The 16,304-nt window shown below is 47.2% G+C and overlaps 1 protein-coding gene across 1 annotated transcript; it reads right to left on the bottom strand.

Moving 5' to 3' along the window:
• Positions 1–144: 144 nt before the first annotated feature.
• On the bottom strand, positions 145–13,188 carry LOC133269618 (T-cell surface glycoprotein CD4-like). The gene is made up of 10 exons (XM_061454143.1): positions 12,582–13,188; positions 6,341–6,472; positions 4,472–4,633; positions 4,243–4,386; positions 3,739–4,014; positions 2,932–3,294; positions 2,576–2,812; positions 2,373–2,491; positions 2,088–2,155; positions 145–528 (listed from the first exon to the last, which is right to left on the bottom strand). The coding sequence occupies exons 2-10, from the start codon at positions 6,399–6,401 to the stop codon at positions 513–515; spliced, it is 1,446 nt and encodes a 481-aa protein (XP_061310127.1). The 5' UTR covers positions 6,402–6,472; positions 12,582–13,188; the 3' UTR covers positions 145–512.
• Positions 13,189–16,304: the final 3,116 nt, after the last annotated feature.

The raw sequence follows: 16,304 nt of genomic DNA, 5'->3' as shown, positions 1-16,304 counted from the left end.
GAAGGCTTGTGGCAACCAGGGAAGTGGGAGATGGTGAGAATTAGGATTACACATCCTAGCAGGAAAGGGAGAAATGTGAATTTGAACAGAAAAAAGTGCCTCAGAAAACATTTGGTCCATCTTGCAAAAAAAACCCCAAACTAACCCAACCTCAAAGTAATTTATTGTAGCTCAGGCAGATAAAAGAATTGCATAAAATTGGTTCCACAAGAAGGTCAAATTAAGTGCACGCACAAAATGCAACTCTCTGTGTGTGTATATATATATAGATACTACTCAATGTCTCTCATTATAGAACTGGTGACCAATTACAACCTTTAAGGGTTTCTTATCTTGTCTCTCAGCTTCTAGCCAGACCACATCCCTCTGTGGCATTAGACTGGGAAAATGATGAAGAAATAAAGAATTACATCAAAACAGGAGAAAGATGTATTAACAGAGCACTATGCGCTGGCCGGTGTTTAGGTACAAGCAGAGACTTCATCAGTCCTTCTGACCCCAGTGCTGCAATATTACTTATTGAGCCAGCTGCAAGAGAAAATACTGTGTGAGTATCAGTACAGCACAGGTGAAAGCAGTACTGGATTCACCTGAATACCTTGCAACCAGCCCCACACTTGTTTGTGTAGTGTAGAGAATGACTCCCTGCATCTGTAGCTAGGAATTCAAATGGTTACTTGTGCATCCACATGGTTTAGATTTAGGTTTCAGTTACACTGAGTTGCTTACTTGGCAGACTTAAAGAACAACTGTATCAGCACTTGTATTGCACAGATTTATCTAGTCTTTGATGTAGCTCTATGGGCTTTGTCCTCTCCTTTTGAGGAGTGTTTTTGAACCTAACTCTCTGCATACACATCCCAGCTGTTAAGCAGTATTTACCAATAAACATTCTCACTGAATTCTCAGTGACAGTATGAAATATAGGTCAAACTGTCACAGTTTGCCACTGTCACCAGTGAAAATTAAGCAGAAGTCCAGTTCTGTATCTATACATTCACTGAACTTGCTCTTGAAATCATTTATGCTGTCCTTAGCTCTCCACTTCCAGTGGCAGAATAGCTGTCAGTGTTTCTCCCCAGCTGCTTCTGCATCCAGATACCATGTAAGCTTAAAGACCTGGGAAAGGGCAGCTTCTCTTCCAAGAAATCCTTGCTCCCACGAAAAAGGCCAGGACCTGATGGTGTGTTTTTTATCACCCAAAGCCTTTGGGAGAGAGCCTGGTTCACTGTGTTCTGTGGTTTTATCTTCTCTTTCCTCACTCCCAGGAGGTTATTGGCCATTTTCAGATTGCAGTCTAGCACTGTGCTAGCACAGCTGTGATTACATAGACTCATAGACTGGCTTGGTTTGGAAAGGACCTTAAGATCATCTAGTTCCAGCCCCCTGCCATGGGCAGGGACATCTCCCACTAGACCAAGGCACATAACCTGGAACTTGATACTAAGCAAATCTCATCTCTGAATGCAGAGCTTGGGTTGCAGCCTACACAAGTCAAGCACAGCCCTTCACTCACAGAGTAACCCATACAACCTGGTGTGCTATACTCGAGATTTAATATTCACCTCAGTATCTCTTGAATTCTGACTCTTAGCATTTAAGCAGGCTACAAGTATTCACATCCTGTTCAGATTAAGTTGAATTTAATTTTTCATTTATCAGCAATAGATGCTTCACTACTATATTTGTATACCTGACTTGATTTTAAAATTTGGGTTTCATCCTTAAGCTTGGTTGTGTGCCTTCCACCTCCACAGGTATATCCAGGCCCCAAATACACTGTGGAACCTATTGAAGAACTGAGGAGCTCCAGCTTGTGTTTGGCTAACATCTCTCAAACTTCAAGGTAATTCAAGTGAAACCTCTCTGCTCAAAAGATTCGCAGCACAGTGCTACCATGGGTTTGGGGCAGAGCAGGAAATTCATGAAACATAGCTCGTGACTTCATGTAAGAGTTGAAAATGCTGACGTGCAGCTGTACTGCAGCACCAAGCAGGCTCAAGCTCCGTTTCTTCCTGCTCTACCATCCAGCCCCCCTGTCTTGAAACCAGTCTTTGCCTATTCTGGGTGCTCTCATTGCCACTTACCGTTGACACTGACATGTCTTGTTTTCCAGCAAGTATTGTCTTGCTTGTGCCATCCTTTTTCTGTGTTGCTGCCAGGAGAGAAGGGATAAATAACAATTGGATATTTTTATGCTTCAAATGCTTTCCTCTGAAGTGGCAGTGAAGTACTGTCTGACATCTGCAGATTGTCTGTTTCTAACAGTTTGCTCTGAGGATTGACCCTTTACCTGTTCTGCCCCACACCCACACAGAAAACCAGAGTCCTCCTATGGTTTGATCACCTTTCACGGGGACCAGGGCACTCACCCTTCTCCGCTGCCATCTTATGCTACTGATGATGCACAGGCACGCAAGGCCAAGTGTTAATACACTGCCTCCAATACTTGCTCCAATTGTCACGTAGCTGTTCCAAACAGGAGTCTCCTCTGCGGAAGGAAGAAAGCATTCAGAAACAAAGAGAATTTTAAGATTTTTGGGTGGAAGCAAGGACATGATGATGATGTCCGTACCCACGGGATAATGAAGGCTGATCTTCCTGTCATTGTCTTCTATGAGGTGACAGTTCCACAGCCCTGCAGCACTGACTTTCACCTTTACTTCATGCTGCTCCGACTTCCTGATGTCCATCTCCGTCCCATTCACACGTTCCCAGAGCAAGTGGGCATTGGACGCGAGTGGACCAGAGACTTGGCAGGTCAGGGTCATCTCAGCTCCTCTGGGGAGCGGCCCTGCGTGGCTTGCTGAGACTGTAAAGGAAAGAAGAGAACACACGAGTGAGGGAATAGGGAGATGGGTCCCCCCATGCTTTTGTGGCTTCCAGGTTTCTGCAGATCCTCATCTCTTGATACCCTTCTCTTTCTCTCACCTTTCATCACCACCAGGTCTATCCTGCTCTGCAAGAATCTTCCCTTGTACGCCAGCTCGCACTTGTACTGCCCAGAGTGGTTGAAATGGACTTTGGGGAGTTCCACTTTTATGGTACCTTCAGGTTTGCTTTCAGGTATCTCAAACCAAAAGTGACTGCTTTTTTGGGTCTCATGCTGCTCTCCTTGTGCTGTGACGCTGAAATTAAGTAGCTCATGGGCGGTTGCACTTTCCTGTTGTTTCCAATTCAGTTGTCCTGTGAAACCTTCTTTCCATTTTATCTTCTGGAAGTTCAGGAGCCATGACAAGATGACAGTGCTGTCAACAGTTACATACTTTCTTTTGAAATTTGGATTCCCAAAACCTGAATTCAGAAAAGACAAGGAATACAGAGGCAGGGAAAGCCAAGGCTGCACTTCCCTGTGGCTGCCCTTAGGCTGGAGAGAGACACTCTGTGCTCAGTTGAAGGAGTTGAAGAAAAGCCATGAGTTACCCCAAAAAGGTTAAACAGTAGTGTCTGAGAACAGGTTTAAAGAACCAAAGCTCCCAAGCTCACCAGAGCGGACAAAAACAGATCTGAAGGACAGGAGGATCCTCTCCTTACCAAGTTGGGAGAGGAAAATGGAAGCAATTGTAGAACAGGGTTCAGGGAGCAAAGCAATCCTCAAGCTGCAGTAATGGAAGCCCTGGGAAATTGACCCTGGAGCACCATTGCTTGGGATGCTGGAAAGTAAAAGCTCAGCTCATGAGCTGGAGAGAGCACTGGTTCCCGAGCATGCATGTGAGTTGCGTTTTTGTTATTGCATACCTAATACCTTCACATCAAAGGAGATGTTTTGATTAATCAATGGAGAGTCTGAATGGATGTGACACATCCAGGTCCCGCTGTCTGTAACCTCCAGCTGCTTTAACTTCAGTATGTACTTTTGACGGGTCGTGTTTTCTGAGGGTGTTGATCTTACTGTGTTCTTGTTATGGTCAGACACCGTGATAGTGAGATCCGGTAGAGAACGGGATGAACTTTGCATTAAAGTCAGCTCAGGGACTTCATTCGCCAGGAAGCACCCATCTGAAGAAATCGTCACTGTAAAAACAAAAGGTGCAGTCAGTAAGTCTACCACTTTTCCTGTGAGAGCGGGACATGTCACAGCAAAGAATATGGAGATTCTGTGCTCTGGAGATGGAGGAGAAATGAGCTCTGATAGCCCAGGCCAGAAGAAATGGCAGCTGGATAAAGAATTCCAGCAGAGATGTCTCTCTGGTCCATTTCCCTCCTCACCTTCCCATGGGTGAAAGCCCTTTAATCACTCACATTGAAGGACATGCAGTGAGATACTGACTACGTGAGAGTCATATTCACAGGTGTAGGTGCCAGCATCGGAGAGCCTTAAGTCCAACACCTTCAGGTGTTTACTCCTGCGGTCAATTTCTGATCGATTGGCCATGGTAGCTTTGCCTTTTGAGAAAATAAGCTTGGTTAGGAGGGGAGAGGTTTCTCAGGGATGTCCTGGGGAGAAGGGGTGATGACTTGGAAGCCTTACCTTTCAAATAGTTATCTCCATATTGCCTTATAAGAAGATTATTATTATTGTACTTCCAGGTCACCTCTGTTTTATGAGGTATGCCTCCACAGTTCAGGGTCACTGTCTGTCCTGCCACTCCAATCTGTACTTCACTTTGCTGAGCCATAACGTGAATCAGACCTGAAAGTCAATGTCCACCAAAAAAAACATACATTCACTTCCCAAAGGGTGGCTCAGTGAATATTTCCCATCTCTCCAGAAAGAAGCAGATTTTTCTTCTCCCTTTCCCAGATACTAGGATGGTTATCCTCAGTTTCTAGATTTTTCACTCCTTTGTCCCATCCATCCATGCATCCATCCATCCATCCATCCATCCATCCATCCATCCATCCATCCATCCCTTCTCTTTCCAGCTCCATAGCTTCCCTCCCCATCACTTTGGGCTCTTTACTTGGTTAATGGTTATTCTGTTTCACATATATTCAGAAAGAGTGAAAATACCAGTGGTTGTGGTGGTTTCACCATCATTCCCAATTTTGAGATATTGACAGTTTTACTGAAACAACCTTTTTCCACTGGAAAAGATATAGTTGTCCTATTGATAGCAAAGGCAGAGCAGCATATGCCAGCCTTTCTTCACTCCCCAGTCAAGGCCTCAGGCAGTACTGGCAGATTTTCTCATCCTTTTCTCCAGTTTTTGCATGGAGCCAGACTGAGAGCCCAGGAAAATGACAGGATAAAGTAAGAAAGAAAAAGGGAAGGCTGGCCTAATGTCAGGTTCCTATTCTTGGAATGAGGGTTATGTGAAAGTAAAAGGAGTAGGAAGTACAATGTTGAAGAAATAGTAGTGATAGTTTCTTGGAAGAACCACTTCCTTTCCTTGCCTGCAAAGAAGACTCCTGCAGGAGACCGTAAGGAAGAGATGGAGTTGCCAGAGGTATGACTGGAACTGCTGGGAAGCCCTCAGAGCTGCCTAGCCTGCAGATCACCAGGTGACCCTTGTGCTAGAGAGCCACAGAAGTGCAAAATAAAAGCTTTCTATGAGTTTAATGGAGGGGTTTCTCCAAGAACATACGTAAACCACAGCATTGCCCATACAGCCTTTTGATAATCACACTTTGGACCACTGTGAAATTAAAAATGTTATTCATGAGCGTTGGGATCTTTTGCTTTGCTTTTGGTTCTAGGGTGCATAAAAGATTTCCAATCTTTCCTCTGCAACCAGGGGAATCAAAGCTGATTATCTGAGAAGTGCAGGCTTGGGCTTCTTTCCTTTCTTGGAAAATGAGCACTAAAAAGTCCACTTAAATTTAATAACATCAGCAGTCAAGCTAAGCAAGCTGGTAGCATCACATTTGTAAGTGCAAATGTGTAATGAGAAATACATGTTTTGCCTGGACAGCTGGAGGTGGTGTGAAGGGCAGTAATTTTCACTCTGTGCTCCGTGTGCACCCTGGCTTCCATAGAAACCCTCCTCTTGCATCTGTACAAGGCAGCTCCCCAAACCTAGTGATGCTCCAGACACCCTGGTTTTGGCTGGCAGGTTCAGAAGGTATGCTGGGAGCAACCTAAGTCCCAAAGTTTGAGTTGTCCATGGTGCCTCTGAAATAAAAGGACATGGATGCAGGGACCCTCTGGTTCTAGATGTCCCTCTGGCCTAATCTCCTCTGCATGGCCCCACAGAGAGTCACTGGGCAGTGCAGGGATGAGCCAGACAAGGTAAGAAGGCAGCTGTCACAGCTCCATGGTTGGAATGAGCCTGCTCTAAACCATGTGAGGTAAGTTACATGGCAAATCACGAGGAGTATAAAAGCACCCCACAGGTCGTGAGGCTTGTGGAAAGGCTGTAAGAACTGAGGGGGAGCTGTTGCTGAGCTGAGGACTTACCCAGATGCAGAACCAAGAAGGTGGCAAGCATGCTGCTCACCACCATGCTGCGTGATTCCATCACTGCGGGAATGCTGCTCACTGCTGCAGACTGCACGGCTGGAAATGCTGTCGCTGCTAAGGGTTGCTATCCTGGAAGACCCAAATACTCTGTTAATAATGGTTGATTTTCAGACCTCAGTGCATAGGATCCATGTTCCCAGTCAGCACGCACCCATCCTTCAGCACAACGAAATGGAAACTCATTGGTAAAATCGCTAGAGCCCTGTGTTTCAGTGAAGGATGCAGCTGCAGTGTTCCCTCTAGAGTTTGACATTAAACATAGCATGTTCCTCATCCCTAGGTTTCTGGCACTCACTGGACTGCAGGTGTTTATACTGCCAAGAATTCTGTGGGGTTTTTTACTTCTCTATGGTGGGTTATTGCAGTGATTAAGGCTAAACACATACAGAGCTGCTTTAGCAAATGCACAGCTAGCAGGCTGAGGGAAGTAAATATTTTCCTCTATTTGGCACACCTGAGGTCTACTCTAGGATACAGGATCCAGTTTTGGGCCCCCAGTACAGGATGGATGCAAACAAACTGGACAGAGTCCAATGGAGGGCTAGTGCAGTATGGTAAGGAGATTGGACCTCCTTACCTGATGTGCAGGGAGAGACGGGAAGGTGGGTTTGGTAGGGAGAAGAGATCCAAGGTGGGACCTTATTTCAGTCTCCCATTATCGAAAGGATATTACATAGAAGAAGGAGCCAGATGTGCGCAGGAGAGGAACAGGAGGCAGCACCTATAGGCTGCAGCAAGGAACTAGACATAAAGAAGAACTTCTGCCCACTGAAGATGGTTCGATGTTGGAGTTCAATATTGGCCAAGAGATGTCAGGCAATCGTCACCCTTGGGGATACTCAGAAATTCCCTGGATAAGTCCCTGAGCAGCATGCTGCAGCTTTAGAGTCAACCGAGCTGTGAGCAGGAGGTTGGACAGGAGACCTCTAGAGTCCCTTGCAATCAAGTATTTCTGTGTGACTGTTGTGGTTTAAGCCCAGCCGGTAACTCAGCACCGAGCAGCCGGATGCTCACTCTCCCCTTTCCCCTCACTCTGGGTGCAACATGGAAGAGAATCGAAAGAATGTAAACCCCACAGGTTGAGATAAGAACAATCCAATAACTAAAGTATAATATAACACTACTATTACTAATAATGGTAAGGGAAATAACAAGGGGAGAGAATATAAAACTGAAAGGGCAAGGGAAAACAACAATAAATACAAGTGATGCACAACTCAATTGCTCACCACCTGCCAAGAGATACCCAGCCTGACACAAGCAGTGATCTGGGCATTCTGGGAGACTCCTGCCAGTTTCTATACTGGGCATGATGTGCTGTGCTATGGAATACCCCTTTGGCTAGTTTGGGTCAGGTGTCCTGTCTCTGCTTCCTTCCTGGCTTCTTGTGCCCCTCCTCCCTGGCAGAGCATGAGACTAAAAAGTCCTGGATAGGGATAAGTGCTACTGAGCCACAGCTAAAACCTTGGTGTGCTATCAGCGTTGTTCTCAGACTAAAGACAACACAACACTGCACCAGCTGCTAGGAAGGAGGAAAGTAACTGGTACAGCTGAAACTAGGACAGTGATTTTGTGATTCTATGACTAAGGCCATCTTTAGGCTGTTATTAATATTTTTCTTTAGTTTCTTCTCTTTTTTTTTTTTTGTCTATTTATTTGTCACCTTAAATACCTCAATAACCACCAGGTCTGATGTTGTTGGAAAGACTTGTTTGAGTTCTTAGGAATATTCAACAAAAAGGCTGGGGAGAAGGGAGGAATGAGGTCTGAAAGAAGTTGGCTTGATGGTAACAAAACCTGAAGTGGGATCTGGGAGCTAACATCGAATTAGGTGAAGTATCTGACTGTAGCACAAACCAGGTGCTGGTGTCAGCTTCAGCTGGGTGGGCTGACAAGGTGAAAGGCTGCTGGTGCAAGGAGACTACTGAGCTCTCCATCCCTAAACCAAGATATATTACAAAAAGGAAGCCGAGCAGATTAACTGGCTTGGGAGCAAGCAGAAACGGAACATCTCACCTCTCCAAAAGCAAGCACTCCCCATGCCAAGAGCATGATAGACTGAATACTGGAGTTGTGACAAAAAGAAATGCAAGAATAATTTTATGCAATATTTATGTGTGTGATATTAAGTAGAATATATTCTGTTAGATGATAATTTAACACTGAAATTACTTTAAATGATCAGAGCACATGAAACTATCAAGGAGTAGACAAAAACGTCAGCATTACATTTACATGGAGATCAGGCCAGCATGACTGACAATCTGACAGCTAGACAGACATACACACATGCACGTATGGAAACTGCAGGTGCAAGAGCAACGCAGCAGCCACGTGCACCATTAGAACAGAAATAGATGGCAAAGGCACAGTCAGAGAAGATCTGTGGCTCACCTCGTGCAGAGCAAAAAACCTACCCAGCCTCAGCTAGAGCTGTTCTGTGAAGAAATAGTAAACCAAAGAGGCCAGTGCATATGATTGGAAATCACTTCTAGAAGGATGCAGTAGCAGTGATCAAGCAGCCTGCTGGGCTATGCTACAGAATAAAGAAAAGGACAGCAACAAAGCATCTGCATGCATCTAACTTTGCAGAAACATCTATAACCAAGAACTGGCATAGGGCCCTGAGTAAGAGCCATTCCTGAGACAACAGAAGAAACCTTGTTCCCGCTGTGAACAGTCCCATCACCCATCCCAGTAGCACCAGCAGCAAAGGTCAGACCTCGCTCTAAAGTAATACCCGCACATTAACAGAGTCAGTGCTGGGTTTGAAATACTTCAAAGTCATTAAACTTTATATAAAACCTGAAGGTAATGGAGCAGATAAAAGTTAATGAAATTGCTGAGTCACACCCCATCCTTTTGTTTTGGTGGAAATTTCTATTTTTCTGTCATCTTATGGCTTCAGTTTGTTCTTCACCTTCTTGCTACCTGCTTATTGAGCAAAACCACACAAGCAGAGCACCGTGGGACCCGTGAACTGCTGACTTTGCTCAGCTTGCTAGAAACAGATTGATTTATCTTTGTTTTTCTGTTTCTTCTCATGGTTTCACATGTTCTGCATTCCTACTTCATTCACACTAATCTTTGTATTTCTGTGGCAGATACCTACAATAGGATGTCTACCACCTACATGATACGTATCAGTGGGGAAAACGAGTTGCCTTTAGTTAGCATTTCTTTTATACACGTTCTCTCTCTCCCTGTTTATCTCTACTCCTCATGCATGCCACTTCCTATTTTCCCATGTCATTCCCTCTGTATCCACATCCCTCCAGGCCAGATCACAGGTGACGTTACTCTGGAGTTAACAGAACTTGGGGAGCAAGGCTCTGCCATGTTAACTGAGCAAGCCACTCTCATTAGTGGGTGCCTGTAGCAGACCTGCAGCGTCTTTACAGGCAGCCCGGCTGTATCTGATGGTAGTACTCATAAATTAAGTGGTGTCAGGGAATGTCCCCAGGCACTGGAACACACTCATCAGTCCTGTTAAATTGCTAAAACATTTCCTGACACATTTTTGGCCCAGGACAAGTCTCACTCTCCCCAGAAACTCTTGGGATGCATTTAGGTGATAGCATGGGCCAGGGGCCACTCCCATTAAGTGGCTGGCCTGTAGCCAGTTCATTTTGAAGGTTAAGTGGGTTTAATAGCCCAGACCATCTCATGCCAGTTGGCATCTGTGCCAGAAACAGTCCAGGCATACTTAATTTATTAGCACGTCTATCAGTGTATGAGCAGGGCTCCCTCCCGAGTGAACACTGATTTTCATTTCATTTCAACTTCCCCCTCCTATTAGACTGGTTTAATTTCCTTCTTGACTTGTTTTAATGATCCCTGCCTCCCTGATGGACAGGAAGAGGACAGTGAGCAGCCTTGCTCCAGGGAGTGATGCCCGCAGGACCAGGTCTGGCCTGGGGAACAGCCCCTCACTCCCTCCAGCACCAAGCCCCAGTGGCTGATGGCTGCAGGGAGCTCTCCCTCAGGCTGGCACCAGCATGACACAGGAGGAAACTGAAAAAGCACACACCAAAAACCCCAGCAACCGCTCCTGGTGCAGAGTCGGCCTCTCCTTCCCTCAGTGTGCTCCGGTGCCTCTTTCATGCCGTGCGGTTTGCTTGTTTTCTCCTCTAGCCCTTGCTTGTGGCTGTGTTTTTGATCTGACAGCAGCTTGTTCGCTCTGCCAGGGAAAGGGGGGGGCCTCCAGCCACCCATCCCCACAAGAGCTCCACACCTCGGGCTCTGCTGCTGCTCTGCACTTCCCCTTGCAGAGCCTGTGGCTGCCTCCAGCCCCTGGGCATCAGTCGCGTCCGGGGCTCAGGGTTACAGGGGCCACCTCGCTTTCTCTCAGTTTAATCATCTAAAGCAAAGCTGATCTGGCTTTTTATTCACTAGCGGTTTCTTATTAATGTTATTAACGTTATTAACGTTATTATTAACTTATAATGTCTTATTATTAACGTTAACATCATACTCACTTATTAACGTTGAAGTATGTGAGCAGCAGGCAGGGTAAGAGACCAAAAGCCACAAAAATAGCCAGCAGAGGGCAAACAGAGAAGGTCATTTCCCCCTCTGCTTAGCTCCATTTCCTTCCTCCTGACCCTCCTCTTTTTGACTGCACGAACCATCTTTCATCCCACAGTTCACAACTGCAGCACAAGGATGGCTTCGTAAAGCCACTGGAGGCTGTGATTAGCAAAGGCACTGAGATGCCCTCCAAAGGCAGGTTCTCCATTGCCTTCCCAAGCCATGTGTGTGCTTGGGTTGACATTCAGGTACCATTAACTCAATTGCAAAAATAGAAACAGCAGGATCTTACCATTTAGTTGAGGGCCTTTAGTGACAGGACAAGGGGTAACAGCTTTAACCTGCCAGAGGGGAGATTTAGATGAGATCTAAGGTAGAAGCTCTTCCCTGTGAGGGTCCAGAGGCACTGGCACAGGGTGCCCAGAGAAGCTGTGGATGCCCCATCCCTGGCAGTGCTCAAGACCAGGTTGGACATAGGGGCTTGGAGCAACCTGCTCTAGTGGAAGGTGTCCCTGCCCATGGCAGGGGGTTGAAACTGGATGAGCTTTAAGGTCCCTTCCAACCCAAACCATTCTATGATTCTACAATTCTATGATGTGCAGCCCAGACAGGCGAAGGGTCTATACACATACTGATAAGGTCAGCAGAGCAAAATGATGTATTTCTGCTCATCCAGAGTAAAAATGCATCCCTCCTTAATTCTTTCCTGGCTAATACAGGGTCCCTGCATGAGGCTTTGGCAGATTGGGTGGACACCATCCCTGGGCACCCAAGAACCACAAGCAGACACAGAATAGATGCCCAGTTTAGCTGTGGGAAGCCCTGCTGTACTGCAGGCAGCTTTGGCAGCCATGTTCGTGAAGCACGGGGGAGGATAAAGGAAAAGCCTACAGATGGAGTTGATGTGCACCAGGGACTCAAGAGGACTGTTGAGTTTATAGCAGAGTACATGAAGTAGTAACCTGAGCTCATGCACCATGTATAAAAATACCAGAGACGGCTGATGAAGGCTGAGTACAATACGCCACCTGAAAGCTGACAAATTCAGCCAGAAATGAAACTCCCATTTTCAGCAGTGCAGCAGCCCGTGGAAGGGGAAGGCAAAATTCCTTTGCTTGTATCCTTAAACTGAAATGATCCTTCCTTCTCCAAGAAAACCTGCGCGCTCAGCCCTGAGCTAGTGGATCAGGCTGCATCGGCAGCCAGCGTCAGGCAAGGAGCCAGTCAGCCTGGATTAGCAAAGCAGACCCCTCCGGTCTCATCGCATACAGATGTCACGTACAGATGTCCCTGCTTAGCTGGAGACCAGCACCTTCTGGTTTTTCAGGCTTTATTTAGAATAAAGTTCCCCTTCCTGGAGGACACAAGGAGAAGGTAATAGCAAGTGGCAGCTGGTGGAGGGATGCTCCCCACTGCATTGCCAGCCCTTGGGGATATACAGTCACCAGTGACAGGCCCTCATACTGGATATTTTTCCCTATATGTGGTTTAAAAAGATCTGATAGATCTTTAATTGGGCAAAATGCATCCTTCCGTGCTGAAACAGCAACTCATGTGGAATAGAAAGTTCATAACATTAAACAAAATGAAAACAGATTAACAGATTGGCCTCTTTTCTCAAAGAAAGTAAGAAAGCAAGTTTCCTTACCTCTTCTCCTTTCTTTCTTCTTCTGTGTTTGTACCCCCTTGTGCTTTTCACCTGCCGTAACTGATCTCACCCAGCTACAGTTTAAACAAAAGAAGAATGAAGTCGATGTTCAGAAAGAAGCTCAACAGCCGTCAGCCTTGATGTCTCCTCTCCAGCTGGAGCATCAGAAAAGCCTTGCTGCTGGTCCGGGTTCTGCTCACATCCACCAGCTCCTCTAGGCAGAAGGTGACTTTCCAGATGCACACGATTTCAACTCTGGGTGTGAACAGAAATGGAGACCTTAATGAAAGCATGGGAAGAATGAGTGTGTGAAACAGAGAGAGCCTATTGGCCTATATGGCAGCTGATGGGAGGCTGTGACGGGGCTGAAACTTAAAAGCGAATGGTTGGTTCTGCTCTACTGTCAAAGAAAGCTCACAAATTAATGTGTTAGCTGAGCAGATCTGGACCCAGCCTGTGCCTCTGGTCCTTTGTAAGAGCAAGCCAACCTCCATCTCGTAGCCTGTCTCTTGCATCGCCACTAAGAGGAGGCACCTCTGAGAAATGGGCCATGGACCTGACACCAGGGGTAGCACAGGGATAAAAACAGAGGAAGAGGGGATCCCTGATTGATATGTTAGGGGCACCTGTCTGTGGAGTATGGCTGAGATTTGGGGTGTGATGACAGAAGATGTTCTTTATACCAGTGGTGGGTTGAATTTGGCTCCTCAGCAAGGCAGGGGGAGAAGATAAGATGATATATGGGTCAATGTAAAACCAGATGATGCTCACCGGTTACCATCACTTGCAGCCCAGACTCCACTTGGGGAAAGATTAATTTAATCTGTGGCCAATTAAAAGCAGAGTAGGATTGTGATAAATAAATCAATCAACAGCAGAAAAACAACCCCCTCTTTTCTTCCCATGCTCAACTTCACACTTGACTCTTCCGTCCCTCTTTCTTTCCCCACAGTGTCACAGAGGAAGAGGTAGTGGCAGTTGTGGTCAGTTCATAACCCTTGGCCTCTGCAGCTCCTTCCTGCTCATGCTGTTCCCCTGAACCACTGTGGAGTCCTTCCTGTAGTGCTTCAGTGTGGGTCCTTCCCATGGGCTACAGTTCTTCATGTTCATGTCGACATAAGAAAGACATTTTTTACAGTGAGGACAATCATTCACCAGGACAACCTCTCCAGGGACATGGCTGAGTCCCCATCAATGGAGACTTTCAAAATGCAATGGGACAGGGTGGTAGATAATCTCCTCAAGGGCCCCCTTCCCATGGAAGGCTGGACCAGGCGACCTTTCAAGGTCCCGTCCAGCCTGGGCTGTGCTATGATTTGATGGTTCTATAACTGCTCCAGCGTGGGTCCTTTGCGTGGGGCGCTGTCCTTCAGGAACAGACTGCTCCCAAGTGGACTTCCATTGGCTGCAGGGGACAACCTGCATCCGCATGGTCTTCTCCATGGGCTGCAGGAGAATTTCTGCTCAGGTGACTGGATGGAGCACCTCCTCCCTCTCCTTCCTCACTGATCTTGGTGTCTGTGGCGCTGTTTATCTCATGTTTTCTCACTCCTTTCTCTCACAGAAGGTTTTTTTACCCTTTCTTAAATACGTTATCACAGAGGCAGCACCAGCATTGCTGACTGCTTCAGCTTTGGTCTGTGGTGTGTCTGCTCTCAGCTGGCCAGACATGGCTCTGCCTGAGCCGGCCCCATGTCACATGTGTCCTGCTCACGTCTCACAGAACCCACCCGTGTAGCCCCTCCACTGCCGAAACCTTGCCATACAAATCCAATGCAGGGCTACTCTCAGGTAACCTGTATCACTACTGAATCTCAGTTGTTTCCCTTCTCTGTAGGGTGGAGGAGGGGGCTTTTGTGGTTTCCCACCCACATTTGGTGTCTTTCTCTCTGAATCCCAGCCTCAGCCACGGCAGCGGAAACCCACTGAGCCCCAGACGTGGCTGAGATTTCATCTGTGTGCCACCCACTCTTCTCCTCCTGGCAGAGACTTGCCCCTTTGTCTGCAGGGTAGGGGGACGAGAAGTAACCAGGCTTTGGAGAAGCAGGAGCAGACAGAAACAGTGCTGAATTCATTGTGTGTACCAGGTGTGAAAAGAACAGCACCAATCAGGCCTTGAGTGCAGCAGCTGGTCCATTGTCACGTCCTTGGAGAAAGATGAAGCTGTCCCTTGACAGGAAAAGAGTCACCTTTTGTGTGAGACCAGAACTTCCCAGTGTGGGAAACAGGCTATGGGATGGGAATGGACAGGATGGGGTGGGGTGAGATGGGATGGGATAGGTGCCTGCTTTGCCAGTGTCCAGAGCCCATGAAAGCCTTGTTCTGAGACACAGCATTGCTGCAGGAGGGAGCCTGCTGCATCACATCAGTGTCTTCAAAACACCCTCACATGCCTGCAAAAAGAACTGTGCGTTCTAGCTGCCAGAGAGGGGCTGCTGGGGGAAAAACAGGGCTGAGAAAAGTCAGGTTGGGATTTTAAGACCCTGGCATCTTGGGCTTGAGGCTCTGTGGCACTGAGCTGATGCTTCAGTTTGCACGGATCCTGGCTTGCATTTGTCCCCGCAAGCCTGCTGTAATGCAAAAACACTGGCTTGTTTTATAAACAGTTGGTTTATGTCACTGCAAATATCCACCAGAAACAGCATTCCCTGAAGGGGTAAAGCTTCCAAAATGCACTTGAACTTGCTGCAGAGTTGGAAGGAGGAGCAGGGCTGTGAGTTTGAGGTGACAAAAGCTGGAGGCTTGGCCCCACATAGACTCATTCTCACCCCAGGGAAGGGATTCAGGTGGGAGCCTTATCTCTCTCACTTTTGTGGTGAGCAGGTTCCCCTGGGACCGAGGGCCACAGCGCGCAGTGATGTGTTGTATCACTTTCATCCAAGCATCTCAAAGCGCTTTGCAAGCATTAATTAAACATCAGAATCCAGGAGGGATGCATAATATCAGCCAGCCGGTCCCGCTTCTGAATGTCAGATTTCTCATAAATATGGAACTGGTTTTTAAATTCCATTCCAGCCTGGTTCTCCCCTCGCTGGGACAGTCCCTGAACTGCACCATGGCGAAAGCAGGGCTTACCCAGCACTACAGCACTGACCCTGCAGCAGTGTGGCAAGAAGAGCCCCAGCACTGCACACCACTGCCCCAGCCAGAGGCATTCCCCACCAGGGTGCACTGTCTGTATTTGCTCTGGTCCATCACCAGCAACATTTTGCCCAGAGAAGCTGTGGCTGCCCCATCCCTGGCAGTGCTCAAGGCCAGGTTGGACAGGGCTTGGAGCAACCTGCTCTAGTGGAAGGTGTCCCTGCCTGTGGCAGGGGGTTGGAACTGGATGAGCTTTAAGGTCCCTTCCAACCCAACCTTTCCATGATGCAAACCGGAGTTGGTGAGTAAGATATTCTCATAGACCTGCGTGGACAGAAGAGGCTCCCAGGCTGTGCTGGGGGTAAGTCTGTTGTGGTTTAAACCCAGCTGGCAACTAAATAACCCAGCTGAAACCAGGACAAGGTCACAGTCTGCAGGGACACAAGGTCTCCCCAAGGAAGGGCAAAAAAGGGGAGAAAGGGCTCTCAGAAATCAAATGCTGAGAAGAGCCTCCTATGGACTCCAGTGGAAAGCCAAGAGACCTCCAGAGATGGTCTCCTTAAAACCAAGTTCCCTGCACATCAGTGAGGGCTGGGAGCGTGCCTGTGAGCTCCAATGGGCAAAAGATACCCAGATGTATTG

The sequence above is a fragment of the Pezoporus flaviventris genome, unplaced genomic scaffold, assembly GCF_033815535.1.
Source record: "Pezoporus flaviventris isolate CSIRO_AGI_PZ_B2104156 unplaced genomic scaffold, CSIRO_AGI_Pfla_v1 ptg000015l, whole genome shotgun sequence".
NCBI lineage: Eukaryota > Metazoa > Chordata > Aves > Psittaciformes > Psittacidae > Pezoporus > Pezoporus flaviventris.
The sequence above is the reverse complement of the archived record's forward strand: the minus strand, read 5'-3'. Positions and strand labels throughout refer to the sequence as shown.

Excerpts from the sequence above, each read along its gene's own strand:
- LOC133269618 (XM_061454143.1), bottom strand. The coding sequence starts at position 6,401 with ATGGAATCACGCAGCATGGTGGTGAGCAGCATGCTTGCCACCTTCTTG. Across the intron at positions 4,387-4,471 it reads TGGAGATAACTATTTGAAAG|GCAAAGCTACCATGGCCAAT; the intron begins GTAAGGCTTCCA and ends TTTTCTCAAAAG. Across the intron at positions 2,813-2,931 it reads AGACCTGGTGGTGATGAAAG|TCTCAGCAAGCCACGCAGGG; the intron begins GTGAGAGAAAGA and ends TTTCCTTTACAG.